The sequence below is a fragment of the Arabidopsis lyrata genome (genome assembly GCF_000004255.2).
Source record: "Arabidopsis lyrata subsp. lyrata unplaced genomic scaffold ARALYscaffold_3, whole genome shotgun sequence".
NCBI lineage: Eukaryota > Viridiplantae > Streptophyta > Magnoliopsida > Brassicales > Brassicaceae > Arabidopsis > Arabidopsis lyrata.
In genome coordinates, this window is record NW_003302553.1 from 11,637,458 (window position 1) to 11,659,474 (window position 22,017).

General features: G+C 37.8%; 4 protein-coding genes across 4 annotated transcripts; all 4 read right to left on the reverse strand.

Moving 5' to 3' along the window:
- Nucleotides 1-4,044: 4,044 nt before the first annotated feature.
- Nucleotides 4,045-4,730, reverse strand: LOC9319584 (F-box protein At3g28330). The gene is made up of 2 exons (XM_021032061.1): nt 4,190-4,730; nt 4,045-4,127 (listed from the first exon to the last, which is right to left on the reverse strand). The coding sequence occupies exons 1-2, from the start codon at nt 4,728-4,730 to the stop codon at nt 4,045-4,047; spliced, it is 624 nt and encodes a 207-aa protein (XP_020887720.1).
- An 885-nt stretch (nt 4,731-5,615) lies between these two features.
- LOC9321699 (small acidic protein 2) lies at nt 5,616-6,173 on the reverse strand. The gene has a single exon (XM_002885587.2). It carries the CDS (start codon nt 6,079-6,081, stop codon nt 5,848-5,850), a length of 234 nt encoding a protein of 77 aa, XP_002885633.1. The 5' UTR covers nt 6,082-6,173; the 3' UTR covers nt 5,616-5,847.
- Nucleotides 6,174-6,961: 788 nt separating this feature from the next.
- On the reverse strand, nt 6,962-8,690 carry LOC9321700 (putative ammonium transporter 1 member 5). The gene has a single exon (XM_002885588.2). The coding sequence runs from the start codon at nt 8,450-8,452 to the stop codon at nt 6,962-6,964; it is 1,491 nt and encodes a 496-aa protein (XP_002885634.1). The 5' UTR covers nt 8,453-8,690.
- A 7,745-nt stretch (nt 8,691-16,435) lies between these two features.
- LOC9321701 (ammonium transporter 1 member 3) lies at nt 16,436-18,282 on the reverse strand. The gene has a single exon (XM_021030418.1). It carries the CDS (start codon nt 18,160-18,162, stop codon nt 16,663-16,665), a length of 1,500 nt encoding a protein of 499 aa, XP_020886077.1. The 5' UTR covers nt 18,163-18,282; the 3' UTR covers nt 16,436-16,662.
- Nucleotides 18,283-22,017: the final 3,735 nt, after the last annotated feature.

Here is a 22,017-nt window from a genome sequence, read left to right on the forward strand (position 1 = left end):
TTTCTAATATTTTACTTATATTATTAGTTAATAATATACGTAGTTATTCTAATTGCCGGCAGATTTGCTATATATACTTAAGTAGGGGTAGTTTTTTTTGTTAAAATATACTTAGGATATTCTTGTAGACACATCATTCTGTATGAAATTTACACGATGAAAAACACTCGGCCACGAACGAGTCGTTTTGTTGTGTGAAGAGAAAATATGAGTCACGTACGGGTTTTAAATTCAGCAATCTGAAAATAATTCATTGACTAAGTATTAACGTGAATATGGTAGATAAACCATATACTTACATAACTAATCATGAAAGGAATTGATAGTCTTATACTACATGCACTAACCAACCTTGCTTAGCATTTCTAAACACTAATTTACAAACTGTTAAAATCTCGTGGCGTTTGACAACATCCGATAATGACAATGGCGATATGAAGAAACAAAAGCAGAGGGCTAGACGAAGCATGAAGTTCTTTAACGTTATTTTTTGTTAAGAGAATGAAGAAGAAAGTAGGATTCTATGAAGATTGGAGAGAGTGGTTGAGCTCGGGGCAAGAGAATAAACCAATGTACCCAGTGGCGGACCCATAAATTTTTTTTAGCCGGTGCAAAATATATCGTAAATAATTTATTTTGTTATATATATGTTATAAATAAAATATCAGAAAAATCCCTTTATAAATAAGAACTATATTTTGAGAAAAACTATTGTACTTTTAAATATTATTCAAAGTTAAACTATTATAATGATAAAATGAAAAATGTTGAAAATGATTAGTTTGAATAGAAGAAAACTTAACATATCCTTGAATATCTAATAAAATTTTTTCACATTTATAGATTAATTTTGTTAATTATAAATTATTGATAGTCGTATTTAATGGATCGGATGCAGCCAGCGGGGAAGAAGAAACCTCGAAATGAAGGGTATATAGATTCTGTCCTCATCTGGATCCCACTCTCTGGCAAAGCGAAGAGTGCGACCGTGGCTGCTACGTTCCAAGTTATTGTGACGCCAAAACTGCCTCTTGTACAAGTCAATAGATGAAAAATGTCTATCCATCTTGCTCCACATGTACATTATATTACCATGAAAAGGGTTTATGCCCATGGTAGTTGGGGACCAAAACAATAAAACTTTTCACACGGCTGCGAAGCTCAGGGACATACGAAATAATATCAAGGAAATACACTGTGAAGATGGTCGAATTGCAGATACTCAAGAGAGCACTAAAACTGAAGCGGAAAGACACTTTAAAGACTTCCTTTCAATAAAACCTCAGGATTATGTTGAATGGTCGTGCGAGGATCTACAAAGCATTCTTGATTTCAAATGTGATGACAATGATAAGAGTATGCTCACGAGGGAAGTAACAGAGGAAGAAGTCAGAAAGGTGTTATTTGCAATGCCAAACAATAAGTCTCCAGGTCCTGATGGATTTACATGTGAATTCTTCAAAGACTCATGGTCAATAGTGGGGAATGATTTTGTGGTAGCAATCCAGTCCTTTTTTAAGACAGGATTTTTATCGAAAGGAGTCAACTCTATTATTTTAGCCCTAATCCCAAAGAAAAAAGAAGCACAAGTTATGAAAGACTACAGGCCGATATCATGCTGCAACGTTCTCTACAAAATCATCTCCAAAATTCTGGCGAACCGGTTAAAGATTATTCTCCCAAAGTTCATCCCCTCAAACCAATCTGACTTTGTTAAAGATAGATTGCTAATGGAGAATCTCTTACTCGCAACAGAAATCATCAAAGACTACCACAAGGACTCTATCTCTCCGCGATGCGCAATGAAAATAGATATATCGAAGGCTTTTGACTCAGTGCAATGGAGCTTTTTGTTGAACACTTTGCGGGCTCTTGATTTCCCGGAGCAATACGTAAGTTGGATCCAAACTTGCATATCCACAGCTTCATTCTCAGTTCAAGTAAATGGAGAACTAGCAGGCTATTTCGGAAGTGAGCGAGGACTTCGACAAGGCTGCTCACTTAGCCCTTACCTGTTTGTTATTTGCATGAATGTGCTCTCTCTCAAGATAGACAAAGCTGCAATGGACAAGAGTATCGGGTATCATCCAAACTGTAAACATCTTAAACTCACCCATCTCTGTTTCGCCGATGATTTGATGGTGTTTGTGGCTGGGGATAAGAAATCTATCAAAGGAACTCTCGAGGTATTTGATGATTTCGCTATCCATTCGGGCTTAAAGATCAGTCTAGAAAAATCAACTCTGTATATGGCGGGTGTTCCCGCAGCCATTAAAGAAGACATTCTTCAAGAATTCCCGTTTGAGTATGGCTTGTTGCCGGTTAGATATCTGGGACTGCCGCTATTAACACGCAGGATGACCTCGTCGGACTACTCTCCGCTGCTGGAGAAGATACGGTCTCAGATAAGCACATGGACAGCGAGAACACTTTCTTTCGCCGGGAGATTGCAATTACTCAGATCTGTCACGTTTAGCCTTACTAATTTCTGGATTGCAGCGTTTAGACTGCCTAAAGCCTGCATTCAGGAAATAGACAAAATGTGCTCTGCTTTTTTGTGGTCAGGTCCCTCCTTGAACAGTAAGAAAGCAAAGGTTGCATGGGTTGATGTTTGTACACCAAAGAGCGAAGGTGGATTAGGGCTTAGATCCATTGAGGAAGCAAATAAGGTCAGTGTTTTGAAGTTGATTTGGCGCTTATTGTTGGTAAAAGGGTCCTTATGGGTGGATTGGGTGCAAAGATATTTGATTCGTCATGGTTCCTTTTGGGCTGTCAAAGGAAACACAACATGCGGCTCTTGGATATGGAGAAAAATGCTTAAGTACCGCAACATGGCCAAAAATTTTCATCGGGTAGAAGTAAGGAGTGGAGAAACCACGTCTTTTTGGTATGATTCATGGAGTAACTTGGGTTGTCTCATGGAGAAGCTTGGGGAAAGGGGCTGTATTGACCTGGGGATTCCTTTAACCAGTACAGTAAAGGAAGTGCTGACTATGACTCGCAGAAGGAACCATCGACATGATATCCTTAATCTGGTGGAAGAAGAAATTCGAAAACAAAGGTTAACTCAGAGAACAATGGACCGTGATATAGCATTGTGGAAAGGGAAGAATGGCTGCTTTCGGAAGAAGTTTATAACAGGAGAAACATGGTCGTTGCTGCGTATTGCTAAGCCACCGATGGAGGGACATAAGGAGATATGGTTCTCTTATGCAACCCCAAAATATCCGTTTCTTACTTGGCTGGTGTTGAAAAACAGAATCTCAACGGGGGAGAGAAGTTGAAATGGAATAGTAATGTGAATCCAAGTTGTGTTTTTTGTAATGCACAGATGGAGACAAGGGAACACCTATTCTTTACATGTCATTACTCAAAACAGATTTGGAGGCTTTTGGCAAAAGGGATTCTCTTAAACAGATTCTCGGAGAGTTGGAGGGAGATATTGAAGATACTCGCAGAAAACGTACTTGACAAAACAAAGAGCTTCTTGCTAAGGTATATTTTCCAGAACTCCATACATTCGATTTGGTGTGAACGGAATAGAAGAAGGCACGGAGAGCAGCCCTCATCGATAGAGGTACTTGTGAAGATGATAGATAAAAATGTCTGAAACCGGTTGAGCACGATCCAAGGAGGTGGAGACTTGAGATTTGAAGGTGGCATCCAAGTTAGGTTTGAATCAAGGCAATAGAGTTTACAAGATAAAAAGTTCTTTTCAATTTGTTTTTTGAAAAGTTAGCATTCTATATGTATAAACGTTTATTTTTCTTTTGAATATAATTTAACATTAAATTCAAAAAAAAAAAATAATCCCAACTGGTCACCGGGGAGATTTCGGAAACTAATTGCCATTCCCCGCTCTTTAGCCTCCACACACGTAATTTATACACATTGTTTTCATAGACCATGTTCATATAAATGAGGAAATCTTGAGATATTGTGCAAGTTCTTGTGAATTTCTGGTTTCTCCCTTCATTAGGGAAAAGTATAACTCGGCATTGATCAGATTCTGAGTATAAATCATGGGATACAAGATGTTCAGAGTCAAGGTTGACGCCCATCCAGTAAATGTTTCCGTTCAAGGTAATGGGATCGATGTAAGTCATAGAGTGCAACTGGGGATGACTCTGGAGAGTGTTGAAACTCCACAAGCCTGTCTCAGATGAATATACGACTAAACTTAAGACACCTGTTCTGATGTTAGTCCTATCCATCAACACAATTTTGTAACTTAAAAGGACGTCTTTTTCAATGCGTGTGACGAGTCCAGGTCTGAAACATTCCTCTTGTTGACCTAGAGGACGAAGAGGCCGAGGTGGGATTTTCACACATTGTTGTGAAATCGGATTAGCCACGTAGTAAGTTGGATTCTTCAAGTCAGATCCCAAACCAATCAAAATCAATCCAACGTTGGTGTAAGCCAGGACTCTGACCTTTTCATTATGTGTCTCGAATGTTTTGGATAGGAAAGACGACAAGTAAGAACCTAGAGATCGTGTAAGTCCCCATATCGCACATCCGTAGTGAGCCACGACTTCTACCGGCCAATGCTTGTAGATGAGCGACCACGAAGAATGCGAGTTTTGATGATGAGACAAGAACAGCTGGCGGAACACCGGAGATTCTACTATTGATTTCCATTGCTTGCAAACCAATTTGGAAGAGGTGATGCTCCTAAGTGGTAATCTCGCAAGTATAATTCCCCATAGATCCTCTGTGAAGGACTCCATCTTTCTCTTTCGTTGGCGTTTATGCTTTTACGTACCCTCTTTTCTCTCTTTCAATGATCGTATATCTCTCATTCCCAAAGCATGATCGTGTATTACATAGTAGGAAAACACTTTTCCAATTTCCTTGCAATTTTTTTAGAAATTTGTTACAAGATAATGCGGGGAAAATGTAAATTTTGTTACGGAATAACTATTGTAAAATACGATTTAGATTTACTTATATTATTAGTTAACGATATACGTAATTATTCTAATTGGCGGTAGACTTGCTATACATAATTAGGGTTTTTGTTTTTTGTTGAAATATACTTATAGGTTTCTTGTACACATCATTGTATATGAAAAAATCAGCAATCTGAAATGAATTCATTGACTAAGTTTTGACGTGAGTATGGTAGATATATACAATAAACCATATATACTTACATAACTAATCGTGAAAGGAATTGATAGTCTTTTACTACATGCACTAACCAACCTGGCTTAGCATTTCTAAACACGAATTTACAAACTGTTAAAATCTCTTGGCGTTTGACAACATTCGATAATGACAATGTCGATATGAAGAAACAAAAGCAGAGACTAGACGAAGCATGAAATTCTATGGTACTATTATTATGACACTATAGTAGAATTCTATGGAGAGAGTTGTTGAACTCTGGCCAAGACAAGAGACCAATGTACCACTTTCAATAGTATTTTTATGAGCTTTTTGAAAACAAAAAATAAAAGGAAAACGAGATCCACTACTAAACAAACAATAGCCTTTCAATCATCATAGTGCAATATCAAGATGGGATCCAGCAGTTTCACCAGATCTCGATCCGGGTCGCTCCAGATATCGGATTGGAGCAGATCCCGAATAGGATCTCGAATCTCATATAATAATTCTAACCGTATCTTCATCAAGACACAACAACCATAAATATAAGAACAATCACAACGAGAGTAATTTAAGAGAAATCAATACAATACATAAGATGTAATTGAGTGACAAGGGTTTATCAATTATTGAGTACGAACAACGAACACCTATAACAATAATCTCTAGAGATAAAAGTCATGGTAAATCGAAAATAAACCCTAAAGAGAATGATAAGGTGAGAAATAATCGAAATCAATTGATATCGGAATCATCAAAATCATCCTCGAATTTGTGAAAGAAAATGGTGTAATCAGGCTTCTTTGGGGAGGATAGAAGTCCTCCACCTTCAAACAACTCCATGGGGTAGAAGTCATCATCATCGATCTCCATCTGCATAGGCATCGAGGATCCTGAATATTCCATCTCATTCAGAAAGTCATACTGCATCATCGGCCTCCTCGGGTCTCGTCGCCAATATCTATCCATCGCTTCGCTTCCTTTGCGTGAAATCAACCAAACCCTAAGGACAAAGAGAAAGAGAGGTGTTCTACGTTTTGAGGGTTAGGACACGCTTAAGTAATATCCTGTACATTATAAAGGCCCATTAGTAGAGGATATTGGGCCACCGCCTCAATTTTATATTGCTAAAAACATATATTACAGTATTTGTATTATTTCCATATAGTATTTAGCAAAATTATATAAACACTATGTAAATTAGTTAACAATATTATTAATTTAATATATGTTACTATAAGAATATATTCAAAGATAAATTATGAGATTTTTTTCTTTATGTGTCATCACCAAATAGTTTTTAAGATCTTCTTTTTAAAACATACCTTTTGTATTAGATTCTTTTCAACATATGTCATTATAACTATCTATTAAAAATAAGCCTTTCTAATAATTATGGTGGCCATTAGAATCATCATTTTTTGTATTGATCAAAATCATCATTTTTTTTTGGTGGGAATCAAAATCTACATATTTGACGTATATAAGAAACATGTGTATGAATTTATGCAAGAGGAGATATTATGTATCATCACTAATATTAGACAACTATGGATTTTCTTCCATGATGTTACGATTCACTCTTTTTAAAAGTTCTCCTTTTACATCACTAGAGCAATAGATTTTGTGTAACTTTAGTTTCTAAAAGGAGAAAGCAACAGAGAAACACATTAAGCTGAGTCTAAGTATTAACAGAATTCGGGAAAATTAATGAAATAAATAAAAGATACATAAGAACACAAACATATATAGATCACTCAAAACAAAACAAAACGCAAAAAAAATTCCAAACAAGATTTGTATTTCAAAAGCAAAATATTGGGATATAAATTTCAAAAAATCTTGAAAATTAAACGTCTGGAGGGTTAGGCGCACGAGGTATTGGAGATCCAGGCACTCGAATGGAGTCATCATCATTATCATGGTAGATATAAGCAAAACCACCGTGACGTGCTATATCCATTCCTTGCATCTCATCCTCATTCGAGATCCTAAGCAAATTGAGCTTTTTAAGCATAAAGAAGAGTGTTCCCATTGTGGCACTAACCCATCCAACAATCACAATTATTTGGACCAATTGTGCTCCCAATAGCTTCCCTCCTCCTCCCATAAATAGTCCGTAGTGCCTTCCCGGGCTTGCGCCGTAAACCTCATTTACATACTTCTCTTTTGCAAATAGTCCTACAAATATCAAACCCCAAGCACCACACCCTCCGTGTAGTTGTGCGGCCTCTAGCGGATCATCGTATTTTAAAAGCTCCGCGAGCTTGTTGCATCCGATAAGGACGAGGGAAGCCATGAAGCCGCATACGATCGCTGCCCATGGATCAACCACGGAGCAACCTGCGGTTATGGCCGCAAACCCGCCAAGTAAACCGTTGCAAACATCGGTTACGTTCCAGTGGCCTGATAGGAGACGTTTTCCGAAGAGGGTGGTTAGAGCCGCTGTGCATCCCGAGAGTGTAGTTGTAACCGCCGTGCGGCCTATTCCACTCCATTGGCCATAGTTGGATCCAGAATTGTAAGGAATGAGTATCTTGGTGAAGGAACCAGGGTTGAACCCATACCAACCAAACCAGAGAAGGAAGGTCCCTAAGACGACGAGTGAGGCAGAGTGGCCGCGCAGAGCAATAGCATGACCCCCATCAGGGAACCGGCCAATCCGAGGACCTTCGATAAGGGCTCCCCATAATCCAGCGATACCACCAACCATGTGAACAACACCTGACCCCGCAAAGTCGATGGCTCCGGTGCCAAACAAACGGTCTTCTGAACGAAACGGACTAGCCCATCCGTCCGGAGACCAGAACCAGTGAGAAACGACCGGGTAAACAAACCCGGTCAAAAAAGAAGAGTATATCAAATACGCCACGAACTTAGTCCTCTCGGCAATGGAACCGCTGGTGATTCCAGCGGCTGCGATTGCAAACGCCCATTGGTAGAGGAAGAAGGAGTAATCCGAAGTGAGAGTCGGAAAGTCTTTAAGACCAAAGTTGTGTCTTCCAATGAATCCATCAGAGGATTCGCCAAAGGCAAAGGCATAACCAAAGAGATAGTAGAAGAGTCCTCCAGCTGCAGCATCAAGGACATTAGTGAGCATGATGTTCATCGTGTTCTTGGCTCTAACGGAGCCAGCACAAAGCATAGCGAAACCAAGCTGCATCGCGAAGACGAGATAGGCGGAGAAGAGGAGGTAAGTGTTGTCTATAGCGTAGGCTGCATCGGTAAACTTGTTGTTAACGGTACCCAATTGGCCGCAAATGTAGTTAGCCGCCGCGGTTGCATTGGGGCCGAGTAGGGCAGAGAGATCAGCTGCAGAGCAAGTTATAGCTCCCGACATGCTTAGAGACTTGAGAGAGAAGCGACACGAAGAAGAGAGATTGTCTCTTGTGCATCTATAAAAAGAAAAAGAGGAGGAGTTTGGGGTGACTTTTTATTCTGGCTTGACCAATCAAATTCGTAGTTAAGTGGAGAGATATTCATTATTTAATTTTATTAGAGATGGAATCTAACAAATCTTATAAACTACGTGCAATATACGAGAATCTTATACGGTTTTAGAAATTTAGTGATTGGCATGTACTTCTGTGAATTTAAGAAGCCAAAGGATATAAATTAAAAAAAATACTATTGTATGTGATGAATTTATAAATAAATAAATATAAAACCTTTTGTTAAATAAATAAATATTTACTTGTAATCAATATCCTGTTTTTTCTTTTCTTTTTTGGTAACAAACTCAATCTTCTAAAAACAATAAAAGAAGAGAGGTTTAGATTCTCTGATCATACTTCATTTAGTAATCTAAGCAAGCTGATGATGGAAGCAAATTTAACCCAAAACATGAATGACGACTTTAAAATATTGCAAAAAAATATTAAAATAAAAAATATGATCTGTTCAAGTGTAGCATACGAAAGCAAAACATATTTGACCAAGGAATCAAAGAAGATTCCCGTAGAGAGAGTTGGTCGTCGTTTTCGACTCACACTGTCACACCTCACACGAAAGGGAAGCTCATTCGTGCTTTGTCTTTCGGGGAAAAAACGTTTACATGTACTTGAGTATCTTCCAATTTCTGTTTAATAGAATTATATAAACAAAATTAGTACTTTTAGGGTTTCTAGCAAATCAAATGATGGCACCTTGCCACCTTGCTAGTTACAGATCAGCAATGTTTTTGGGAAATCAGGTCAAAATTCAGCATTCTTAATAAAATCTTAAATATAATGATCTTGTAAAGTATTAATAAATTTGCTGACGAAACCGCAAATGATAACATGGATTAGAGGGAACCACGTTTTATTAGTTGAAAATTGCACTTACGATCTCAAATTCAACAAATCAATGGCGTTTAATGTGATTCTATTAGCAACCATTATGGTCGAATAACAATAAGTAACGTTCTAACTTTGCCTATATGCAAACTTAATCATTGTAGGACATATATACTTGTAATCTATAATCACTAATGGGTTTACAAGATTACTAAATTAGCTGATGAAAAACTACTAGGAAAACAAAAAGTATACGATTTTGATTACATTAACATTATATTGAGATTCTACCCTCAGGAAAATAGACAAAAGCGAAAAATTTCTTTTATCTAATGTCTTCGACAAAGGATAAATTATGCGCATATATTTAATAGCAATGGTAGCTTTTAAAATCGTACAAAATAACATGACATCATGGATTACCACATAACACAAATTGATTATTTGATAATACGTAGTAATTACTGATTAATTATAGTGCATACTATATTTTAATTTAGGTCAACTGACAATTAACTATAAAAACTAAAAATGTTTACTAAACACGAAAAGCCACATTTGGGACGTTTACTGTTTTATCAAATTACGCAACGGCACATTGCGGCGTCTCTAGCTATCATCCTCTACGCATATCAAACTTTAAAAGATTTGTCCGTGAAATACTTTTTATATTGGGGATATATGTGTATAATCCGGTTAGGATTAGATCATATCTTTTGTGATAGAGTTTATGTCCTACATTTTAGGATCTTAAGCTTATCTTGTTATCAAAGCTCTCGTGAGCTCTCATGTATAAATACCATTGTTTGGTGAATGAATAAAGCAAGTTGGTTTGTTACCTAATTCTACATGGTATCAGAGCCAAAGATCCAACAAAATCTCAAAAATCTTTTTTTTCTCTTTACGATAGTTTCGTTCCTCTGTTCTTAAAACTTTGTTTCTTGCGTGTCAAGCAACAATGTCTCTCACAGAAGATGGCTCGTCGGCATCAAAATCCACGGTTGGTCAATCAGATACAACAAAGGTGTCACCGTATACTCTTGCAAACACAGACAATCCAGGGGCCATGATCTCATCAGTTATGTTAACTGGTGACAATTTCAATGAATGGTCCACGGAGATGTTGAATGCCCTTCAAGCCAAACGTAAGACCGGATTCATCAATGGCTCGATTCCAAAACCACCATGTGATGATCCGAATTATGAGAATTGGACTGCAGTCAATTCGATGATCGTGGGATGGATTCGAACCTCCATTGAACCGAAAGTTAAATCAACAGTTACCTTCATATCTGATGCTCATCAACTATGGGTGGAATTGAAGCAGCGTTTCTCGGTGGGAAACAAAGTTCGTGTTCATCAACTCAAGGCTCAGCTTGCATCGTGTCGGCAAGATGGACAGCCTGTTGTTGAATACTATGGTCGCTTGTGTAAACTTTGGGAAGAATACCAAATTTACAAACCTATTACCGTGTGTAAGTGTGGTTTGTGTACCTGTGGTGCTACTCTTGAACCTTCAAAAGAAAGGGAAGAAGAGAAGATTCATCAATTCGTGCTAGGACTTGACGATTCTCGCTTTGGAGGACTCTCCGCACTCCTCATAGCAATTGATCCGTTTCCGCCTCTTGGAGAAATCTACTCTCGGGTTGTGAGAGAAGAACAGAGGCTTGCATCAGCTCAGGTTCGTGAACAACAACAGTCAGCAATTGGATTTGTCACTCGCAGCAATCAACAAAATGCAGAGCATACCATGGAAGGAAAAACAGAGACTTCTATTGTGAGATCTCGAGATCGTTCCATTCTCTGCTCACACTGTGGTCGTAGTGGCCATGAAAAGAAAGAGTGCTGGCAGATCGTAGGATTCTCTGACTGGTGGATGGAGCGTAATAATGGCAGTGGTCGTGGGTCCAACGCTCGTGGTAGAGGTGGTCGTGGCTCAGGTTTCACCAATTCTGGTCGTGGAAAGGGACAAGTCACAGCAGCTCATGCTACAACTTCCAACTTCTCCTCATTTCCAGAATTCACACCAGATCAATTGAGAGTTATCACACAGATGATTCAAAACAAAGATAATGCCAACTCCGATAAATTGTCTGGTAAGGCACAGTTTGGCGATGTTATTCTCGATACCGGAGCTTCCCATCATATGACTGGGCAGCTTTCTTTCTTGACTAACATTGTCTCTATACCACCGTGTTCGGTGGGATTTGCGGATGGACGTAAAACGTTCGTTGTGAGCATGGGAGCGTTCCCGCTTTCGGATAAAGTCAAGTTGACTAATGTTCTTTATGTGCCTGCGTTGAATTGCACATTAATATCTGTTTTAAAGATAGTAAAACAGACTAAGTGTTTGGCATTGTTCACTGATACAATTTGTGTTTTACAGGACCGGTTTTCGAAGACTTTGATTGGAACCGGGGAAGAACGTGATGGGGTGTATTATCTAACGGATGTGGCTACGACAAAGATTCATACAGTGGCAGTCACCTCCGATCAAGCTTTGTGGCATCAACGTTTAGGACATCCAAGTTTTTCAGTGCTTTCCAATTTACCTTTGTTTACGGGTTCCTCTACCGCTGTTAGCTCTCGTTCGTGTGACGTATGTTTTAGAGCAAAACAGACAAGAGAAGTTTTTCCCGATAGTATTAATAAAACATTATAGTGTTTTTCTTTAATACATTGTGACGTTTGGGGACCGTATCGCGTGCCCTCATCTTGTGGAGCAGTTTATTTTTTAACAATCGTCGATGATTTTTCAAGAACCGTTTGGACGTATCTCTTACTTGCAAAATCAGAAGTGCGTGGCGTGCTCACTAACTTCTTGGCTTACACGGAAAAACAGTTTGGCAAATCCGTGAAAACAATTCGCAGCGACAATGGGACGGAATTTATGTGTCTCTCGTCTTATTTCAGAGAACATGGTATAACTCATCAGACTTCTTGCGTAGGGACTCCACAACAAAATGGTAGAGTAGAACGAAAGCATCGACATATTCTCAACGTCTCTAGAGCATTGTTGTTTCAAGCGAATCTACCTATTAAATTTTGGGGTGAAGCAGTTTTGACGGCTGCTTATTTAATCAATCGTACACCATCTTCTATTCATAACGGCCTCTCTCCTTACGAGATACTTCATGGCAGCAAGCCGAGTTATGATCAGCTCCGCGTCTTTGGGTGTGCTTGTTATACTCACCGCGTTACACGGGATAAAGACAAGTTTGGCGAAAGAAGTCGCTTATGCATGTTTGTTGGTTATCCTTTTGGACAAAAGGGGTGGAAAGTGTATGACATGAAGACTAATGAATTCTTAATCTCACGTGATGTTGTCTTTAGAGAGGATGTGTTTCCTTTTATGTCAAGTGTTGCTGATTCAGTCTCGAGGCCGTTAGCCTCAGTTCCAGTTATATGTGATGAAGATTGGCTGCCTTCTCCGCCGTTGGTCGACAGGGGGAGCATTGAAAATGTGGTTCCAACCACTGCAGCTACACCCGGAGCTTTGCCAGGTGCTTCCTCTGAATCTCTCATAGCACCAGTCGTCGATTATGATGTAGCAACAAGTGTTGCCCCGACTGTTACCTCCGGCGATGACTCTGTTTTGGACTCTGTTCCGAATCCGAGTACAGAGCCTGCTTCTCCGCCACAAGAAACCATCTCATCTCCAAGTGATACGGCTGAGTCTCCGAATGAAACTCTGTCAGTTTCTCCGACTTCTAAGCCCTCCCCGTTATCGGCGGCTTCTTCTCCTTTTGTTGAGAAAACTCCTCCGCGTCAAGGAAAACGTCAAGTCATACAACCTGTACGATTGAAAGACTATGTCTTGTACAATGCTACTGCCACTCCGGATACCCATCACGCTCTCCTCACTTCCACTTCTCAGTCCTCGACACCGCTCCCAGGTAATTCACACTACCCTTTGACAGACTGTATCTCCGATGAATATTTTTCCACAGGTCATAAAGCTTATCTCGCTGCAATCACTACAAATGTTGAGCCCAAGCATTTTAAAGAGGCTGTTCAAATAAAGGTGTGGAATGATGCAATGTTTAAAGAAGTTGATGCATTGGAAATTAATAAGACATGGGATATAGTGGATTTGCCAACAGGAAAAGTAGCTATTGGGAGTCAATGGGTCCACAAGACCAAGTACAATGCTGATGGTTCCATCGAGAGATACAAAGCTCGTTTAGTTGTTCAAGGAAATAAACAAGTTGAAGGAGAGGATTACAATGAAACATTTGCGCCAGTGGTAAAAATGACAACGGTTCGTACTCTTCTTCGTCTCGTTGCTGCAAATCAATGGGAGGTATATCAAATGGATGTAAATAATGCCTTCCTTCATGGTGATCTAGAAGAGGAGGTTTACATGAAACTGCCTCCTGGGTTTCGTCATTCTTTTCCCGACAAAGTTTGTCGTCTTCGCAAGTCATTGTATGGCTTGAAACAAGCTCCTCGGTGTTGGTTTAAAAAGTTATCTGACGCTCTCTTACGTTTTGGTTTTGTTCAAGCTTACGAGGATCACTCTCTCTTCTCATATACACGCAACGGAATTGAACTTCGCGTGTTGATTTATGTTGACGATCTCGTGATTTGTGGTAACAACGGGTACATGATTTAAAAGTTCAAGGAGTATTTGGGTCGTTCTTTCTCCATGAAAGATTTGGGAAAGCTTAAATATTTTTTGGGAATTGAAGTAAGTCGTGGCCCTGATGGCATTTTCTTATCTCAGCGCAAGTATGCTCTTGACATTATATCAGATAGTGGTAATCTTGGTTCTCGTCCTGCTCATACACCTTTGGAACAAAATCATAACCTTGCCTCCGATGATGGTCCGTTCCTTCTGGATCCCAAGCCATACCGGCGCCTAGTTGGTCGCCTTCTCTATCTTCTTCATACTCGGCCTGAGTTGAGTTATTCAGTCCATGTCCTGTCACAATTTATGCAAGCACCTCGGGAGTCTCATTTGCAAGCTGCGATACGCATTGTTCGTTTTTTAAAAGGCTCTCCAGGTCAAGGCATTATGCTTAAAGCAGATTCAGATTTAACTCTTGAAGTTTATTGCGATTCTGATTTTCAAACATGTCCTTTGACTAGACGTTCTCTTAGTGCTTATATTGTGTTTCTTGGTGGTTCGCCTATTTCATGGAAGACAAAGAAGCAAGACACTGTTTCTCATTCTTCAGCAGAAGCCGAATATCGAGCTATGTCAGTTGCTCTTCGAGAAATAAAGTGGTTACGGAAGTTGTTAAGAGAATTAGGCATCGACCAATCCGCTCCTGCGCGCTTGTTTTGTGATAGTAAAGCTGCTATTTACATTGCTGCTAATCCGGTTTTTCACGAGCGTACCAAGCACATTGAATCCGATTGTCATTCGGTTAGAGATGCGGTTCGCGACGGCATTATCACGACGCATCATGTTAGGACTGAGGAGCAGCTCGCCGACATCTTTACCAAAGCTCTTGGTCGCTCACAGTTTCTTTATTTAATGTCCAAGTTGGGCGTTCAGAATCTTCACACTCCAACGTGAGGGGGAGTATTGGGGATATATGTGTATAATCCGGTTAGGATTAGATCATATCTTTTTTGATAGAGTTTATGTCCTACATTTTAGGATCTTAAGCTTATCTTGTTATCAAAGCTCTCGTGAGCTCTCATGTATAAATACCATTGTTTGGTGAATGAATAAAGCAAGTTGGTTTGTTACCTAATTCTACATTTTATTTTCTATATTACGTGCAGTGACAGTGATTTAGTGTTTAACAATCAAAAACATCAAAAGAAAATCTATAGATAATCATGATTATCGAACTAACATGTTTGCCAAAACAAATTAACTCAATAGTGGTTAACTTGCATTGCTAGAGGATCTTAAAGAACCACCCTGAATTCTATGTAGTACCATCGAAACATATTTCAGCATCTAGCTGTAGTTCTATAAATACCAATTTAAAGTCTCTAAATATAAACAATTACGGCAAGAATATTTTAAGGGTTCCTACTTGGTTTAATAAATTTTCTTACAACGACCCACTATAATGTAATTACAGTGTATATGAAAGGTTCTCATGTTCTGTCTTTGTTTAGGTGACATATGAAAGATACGTCTGACAATATTTAAGTACAATATGCACAAAAAGATGATGTGTAAGGTAAAAGCTAATGGAATCACATCGTAAGTTTATGATTCTACAGGTCTCTAAACTGTATATAAATAAGGAATAATTGATTAGTATATGTTTTTAATTTTTGGTTTAGGAGAATTTGAAATAAATAAATAAATGCTATTAAAATATTAGGTGCTAAAATTAATCCACCACAAAATATGGGTCATACTCCTTTGTTTAAAGTTAAACGAGGACGCAAGAATTTGATTTATATTGTAATTTTTAGTCTCTGTAACGATTAATAGCAACAATTGTTAGGCTAATAAAAGTCCGTTAGGCTTAGTTCTAAACAAGTGACCACTTACTTCAATGTAATGACATGTCAGATTTCTTCTATTATTTATCAAGCTATATACAGTACCTTGGTTGGTAAAAGCTAAAATCTACGTGTACCTAAACGTGGCTAGTTAACTAATTGGAAAAAATCGTTCAAGTTACATATTGGATCCCACTTGGACTCATTTTATATGGTCGAAAACAAAATTTTATGTTTGAGAGACTTTTCTTTATCAAAACATTAATGTTGCATTTAAGTTAAACTAGAGGCTTATTAAGAGAGCGGAGTGTACATACCGGAATCCTAGTGACTATATCTTACAAACAAAACAACCAAATTTAGAAAAGTTACATATTGGATCAACCAAATTTAGAAAAGTTACATATCTTACAAACAAAACAACCAAACATAAGATGAATAAACAAGATTTCTAGAAAAAAAAAAAAAAAATTTAGAAAAGTTTTATTTTTGCTCAAATAAAGAAAAAGTTTCATTGATTTATAAGAAATCTCATTAGAATAATCCAAATTGGAATAATCTACTTAACCTACACCATCCATATACTTTCAATTCCACATCACTCTTTTAACTAGCTAGGCACTAAGGCACATCTCAAATGAGCTTCTTATATATCACCACACACATTTCGTACCAAAGCTACTTACAAATATCTGGAAAAGAAGAAACCATCCAAACTCAAACTCGACAAAAAAAAAACCTAAAACACGCATCAACGATAAAGGTCACATAAAACAAACCAAAATATCCAAGATTTGTAGTTCTACAAAAGCATTACTCCAACAATAAACGGTAATAAATTACAAAAGCGTGAAAATTAAACACGAGGAGGAGTAACCGACCGAGGGAAAGGAGATCCAGGACCCACTCTATTAGAATCGTCATCATTATTATCATGGTAGATATAAGCAAAGCCACCGTGACGTGTCATATCCATTCCTTGCATTTCATCCTTCTCCGAGATCCTAAGCAGATTGAGTTTTTTGAGGATGAAGAAGAGTGTTCCCATTGTGGCACTAACCCATCCCGCAATCACAAGTATTTGTACCAATTGTGCTCCCAACAGCTTCCCTCCTCCGCCCATAAATAGTCCATAGGGCCTTCCCGGGGTGGCGCCATAAACCTCGTTTAGATACTTCTCTTTGGCAAACAATCCTACAAATACCAACCCCCACGCGCCACACCCTCCGTGTAGTTGGGCCGCCTCGAGTGGATCATCATATTGTACGAGCTCCGCGAGCTTGTTGCATCCGATAAGAACGAGGGAAGCCATGAAGCCGCAGACGATAGCTGCCCATGGCTCTACCACGGAGCAACCTGCGGTTATGGCCGCAAATCCACCGAGTAACCCGTTGCAAACGTCCGTTACGTTCCAGTGGCCTGATAGAAGACGTTTACCAAAGAGTGTGGTTAGAGCTGCGGTGCATCCTGAGAGTGTGGTGTTAACCGCTGTGCGGCCAATTCCGCTCCATTGGCCGTAGTTGGAACCAGAATTATACGGAACGAGTATCTTAGTGAAGGAACCCGGGTTGAAACCATACCAGCCGAACCATAGGAGGAAGGTTCCTAACACTACAAGCGAGGCAGAGTGGCCGCGCAGAGCAATAGCGCGACCACCTTTCTCGAACCTACCACGACGAGGACCTTCGATAAGAGCACCCCACAAACCTGCTATGCCACCAACCATGTGAACAACTCCGGAGCCAGCAAAGTCGATGGCTCCGGTGCTAAACAAACGATCTTCCGCTGAACGGAAGGGACTGGCCCATCCATCCGGGGACCAAAACCAGTGAGAGACAATAGGGTAAACAAATCCGGTTAAGAAAGAAGAGTATATCAAGTAAGCCACGAACTGAGTCCTCTCCGCTATGGAACCACTTGTGATTCCAGCGGCCGCGATTGCGAACGCCCATTGATAGAGGAAGAAAGAGTAATCAGCTGTGGGAGTCGGGAAGTCTCTAAGAGCAAAGTTGTGTCTTCCAATGAATCCTTCGGAAGATCCGCCGAAGGCAAAGGCGTAACCAAAGAGATAGTAAAAGAGTCCTCCGGCTGCAGCATCAAGAACATTGGTAAGCATGATGTTCATTGTATTCTTGGCTCTAACGGAGCCAGCGCAAAGCATAGCGAAGCCGAGCTGCATGGCGAAGACAAGGTAGGCAGAGAAGAGGAGGTAGGTGTTGTCTATGGCAAAGGCTGCATCGGTGAACTTGTTGTTAACGGTACCTAACTGGCTGCAAATGTAGTCGGCCGCCGCGGTGGCGTTGGGACCAAGTAGGGTGGCGAGATCGGCCGCAGAGCATGTTATAGCTCCTGACATGTTTGAGAGAGCTGAGAGAGAGAAAGAGAGACACGGAGAAGAATGGTTGCCTCTTGTGTGTCTCTTAAAAGGAAGGAGGAGGAGTTTAGGGTTGACTTTAGACTCCGGCTGGACCAATTAAATTTGTATTTAAGAGGAGAGATTTTAAATTATTAATTATTAAAAAAGTTATGTGACGTAACAACATTATTGAATTAATTAGAGATGTAATCTGCCAAATCTTCTTAACGACTTGCAAATTGCGATGCTAATCCTATACGGTTTTTGGTGATTAAGTGATTGGCATGTAGTAATCTATGAATATAAAAAGGCAAATTAAAGGAATATATAGAAATTTAAAAACTACTGTATGTGATGAATATATGAAAATAAACTGATAGTATTGAAAATCACAAACCAGCTGATTTTCTAGTTGTATTCAAAGTTCTTCTTTATACTATCAGTTTTGTAAATTAAGTCAAGATCAGCACTCTTTATACAACAATCTTATGATAATCTTGCAAAACTTTTGAGAAATTAATTAAGTTTGCTGAAGGTTGAAACCGCAAATGATAACATGGGTTAGCGGGAACCACGTTTTATTTGCTGAAAATTGCACTTAAGCCCTTAACTTCTAGATATGTCCAAAATTACTCAGCGGCATTAGAAATTTTAATCTTGCATCTATACTATTCCTCATGGAGTCATATGGTTGTGTATAATAATACTACATGTATAATGAATGTATTCAAGCAAAAGACAGTTCTATACTTCTATACAACTGACATTAGAGTAAGAGCCCTATCAACTATAACTATTCATGAATGAGTCTTGTTTAAACCAAAAACAAAAACCATTCGTGAATGATTGAAAAAACATTTATCTCAGTTTGTGCCAAGCCATGAAAATTCAAGTCAAGTATTACTTTTAGGAACATGATGCTGCTCTCTTTTGATCAAGAATCTTTTATATATGATGTATGAATCGAATAAATATACTTAAAAATAGTTGTTCCAAACCAGGGTCGTCTCTCACCCATGGCAACATAGGCATTTGCCATGAGTCCAAAACTATTTTTTTTAAAAAAAATATTGAAGAAAAAAGGCTGAATTTTTAAAAAATTTTTTAGTAAGAGATTTTTTTTTTTTTTTTTTTTACTTTTGCCAAAAGTCCTCCCATAGGTTGAGACGGCACTGCAAACGCTGATGTTTCACCAACATGATTTAGGCTTTTTATTGCCACTAACTAGTTTTTAAAAATGAAAGCTTTCTATATATGTATGTGTGTGTCTAAACTTAATCATTTTTAAGTCAACTATAGGAGAAACTTGTGACTTGTAATCTATATTTACTGATGACTTGTAAATGAGAGTTGACCCTCAGCAAAATAGACAAAAGCAAACTTTTTTTAATAACGGACGTTAAATTATTCACATATTTTAGTAGACGGTAGCTTTTAAAATCTTACAAAATAATGTCAAGAATTGACGTGACATCATGGATTACCACAACAAATTTTGATTATAGTAATACACTAATACGTAGTAACTATTAATTAAGTGTAGTACATAAGTGTAAAATTGTTTAATAAATACGAAAAGCCATAGTAAGTGATGTACATTAGTGATTTATGAAATAAGACTAAAAGCAGGCTTGTGTATTGGGTAAGTAGGGAAGTACCCATGGCTCGACCCAATGGCACGTCTAAAGCTCTCCTCTATACATATTACATATATATCAAAATTCACAATTCTTGTTCATGAAATTATTTTTTATCCTTTGATGTTAGAAACCAAAAGAATCATCATAAGAAAAAAATTCGATAATCAAGATTTTCGCATTAACTTTTTTGCCAAACAAAATTAAGCCAAGAGTGGTGGACTTTGCTTTGCTTCATGAGGACCTTAAAGAACCCTGCTGGATTCTAAGTAGTACCATTCAAATCTATTAATGTTTCCAGCTAGTTCTAATAATTTTAATGAATGAGTTATTGACTCTTTTTTTTTTTTTTTTTTTTTTTTGGACAAAGAATGAGTTATTGACTCTAAGTCTCTAAATTAAATACATTATTTTGTTGTTTCAAAATTCACGGCAAGATTATTTGAAGTGCCGTACGTATTTCTGCAACCATGTAATTCAAATTATTGTACAGTATAATTGAAAGTTTCGCATTTGTTGTCTTTGTTTGGCTGACATATGAAAGATACGTTGTTTAACAAGAAAAGAAAAAAGATACAAATACAGTTTGACTAATATGCAGATAACATGATGTGTAAGGAAACACTAATGAACTCGCAAAAGACCCTTAGATTTAATGACATTTCCTTATCTATTTTTATTATTTATCAGCCTACTTTGGTTGGTAAAAGTCTAAAAGATAACATCCACGTATACCTAAACGCGGCAAGTTAACTAGTTGAGAAACAATCGTTCAAGTTACATATTAGATGTTTGACAAAAAAAAAAAGTTACATATTAGATCATACTTTGAATAACTTTTCTTTGAGAGATAATTTGTTTGTCAAAATTTTGCATCAATTCTTGATTCGAAACGATATACCATCAGAGGTCCGGGCAGAGGCGACCCATAAATTATAAGAGCCACAACCTCAAAAAAGTTTTAGGGTCAAGTTTCTTTACTGAGTCAAACAAAACAAAAAATTGATATTAAATGATGTGGTTTTGGATCTGGGGAGATAACAACATGCTTTGACCCAAAACCTTCTGGTATTCAAAAAAAAAAAAAAAAAAACTAATGGTGAAAATGGTCTAACACTAAACTTCAAGAACATTTTTGCAGTCCTTTACCAATAGATTAATGGAACTTTCGTTCGATTTAAGGACCCGATAACATATGCTTCACCAGCTAATTGTGCTTAGTGCCAGCTCTGGGTCCATGATTCTAGACAGCGTATATATTTTTAAGCCTCTATAAAAAAGAGGAATTATCAAGAGGTAATGTTGAATCCAAGCCTAAATTAAAAGTAAGACATTCATTTGCTCTAATGAGTTCAAAGGGAATTTCAAACATTCGTTTTTACTTAGTGGAAGTAGGATTCATAACTTTTTGTTCCTACAAATCGGATTCATGTTTACCATATTTATTTGCTAAAGTAGTAATAATAAATATGGCTCAAACCGTGTTCTTGTTTTACTTTTCAGTTGCACTATCACTATGCCACTATCTTTATACAAAGGCTTCGGAAATTGGATGGGAAACGTTTAGCCAGATCCAAATGAGAGATATAGACTCCTTTTTTCTTTTCTTTTTTAAAAAAAAATATTTTTTGTCGTCTACTTTATCATAATCACAAGATATTAATATTTTGCTATCTGGTAAAACTTACTTCCATTAACATACAAAATTCGCATTTTCAATTGAACAAACATATCAAGTAAACTTTTTGGCCAGACACTTAGTGACATCAGCTTCCAAAAAATATTAATACACATTTAAGATCTAAATAATTTTTGGAAAGAAAGCTAAATAAATATAAACAAACAAGGGAAATTAACTAGAAATTTTCTGTAAAGGTGTATCACTGGTCTTAAAAATTACAAAATAATTTTTATGTTTAACTAGATTCTAAACCCACACTACAAGTGGGTCTATATTTAATATTTATAGTAAATTTTTGTGTAGCTAATAATATTTAATAAAAATTTGAAATATATTTTTATATGGCTAATAATTGTTAATAGTTTAAATTCTTTGAATTTTAAAATTACCATGGCAAATAGGTTAATTTAAATACACAATTAAAAAAAAAACTCTAATACAATTTTTAGGTTTGTACAACATTTATTAAAAATATACTTTTGTTTAATAGCTACCTCTTTAGCTTTAAATATTTTGGATGACTGAGTCTTTTCACGT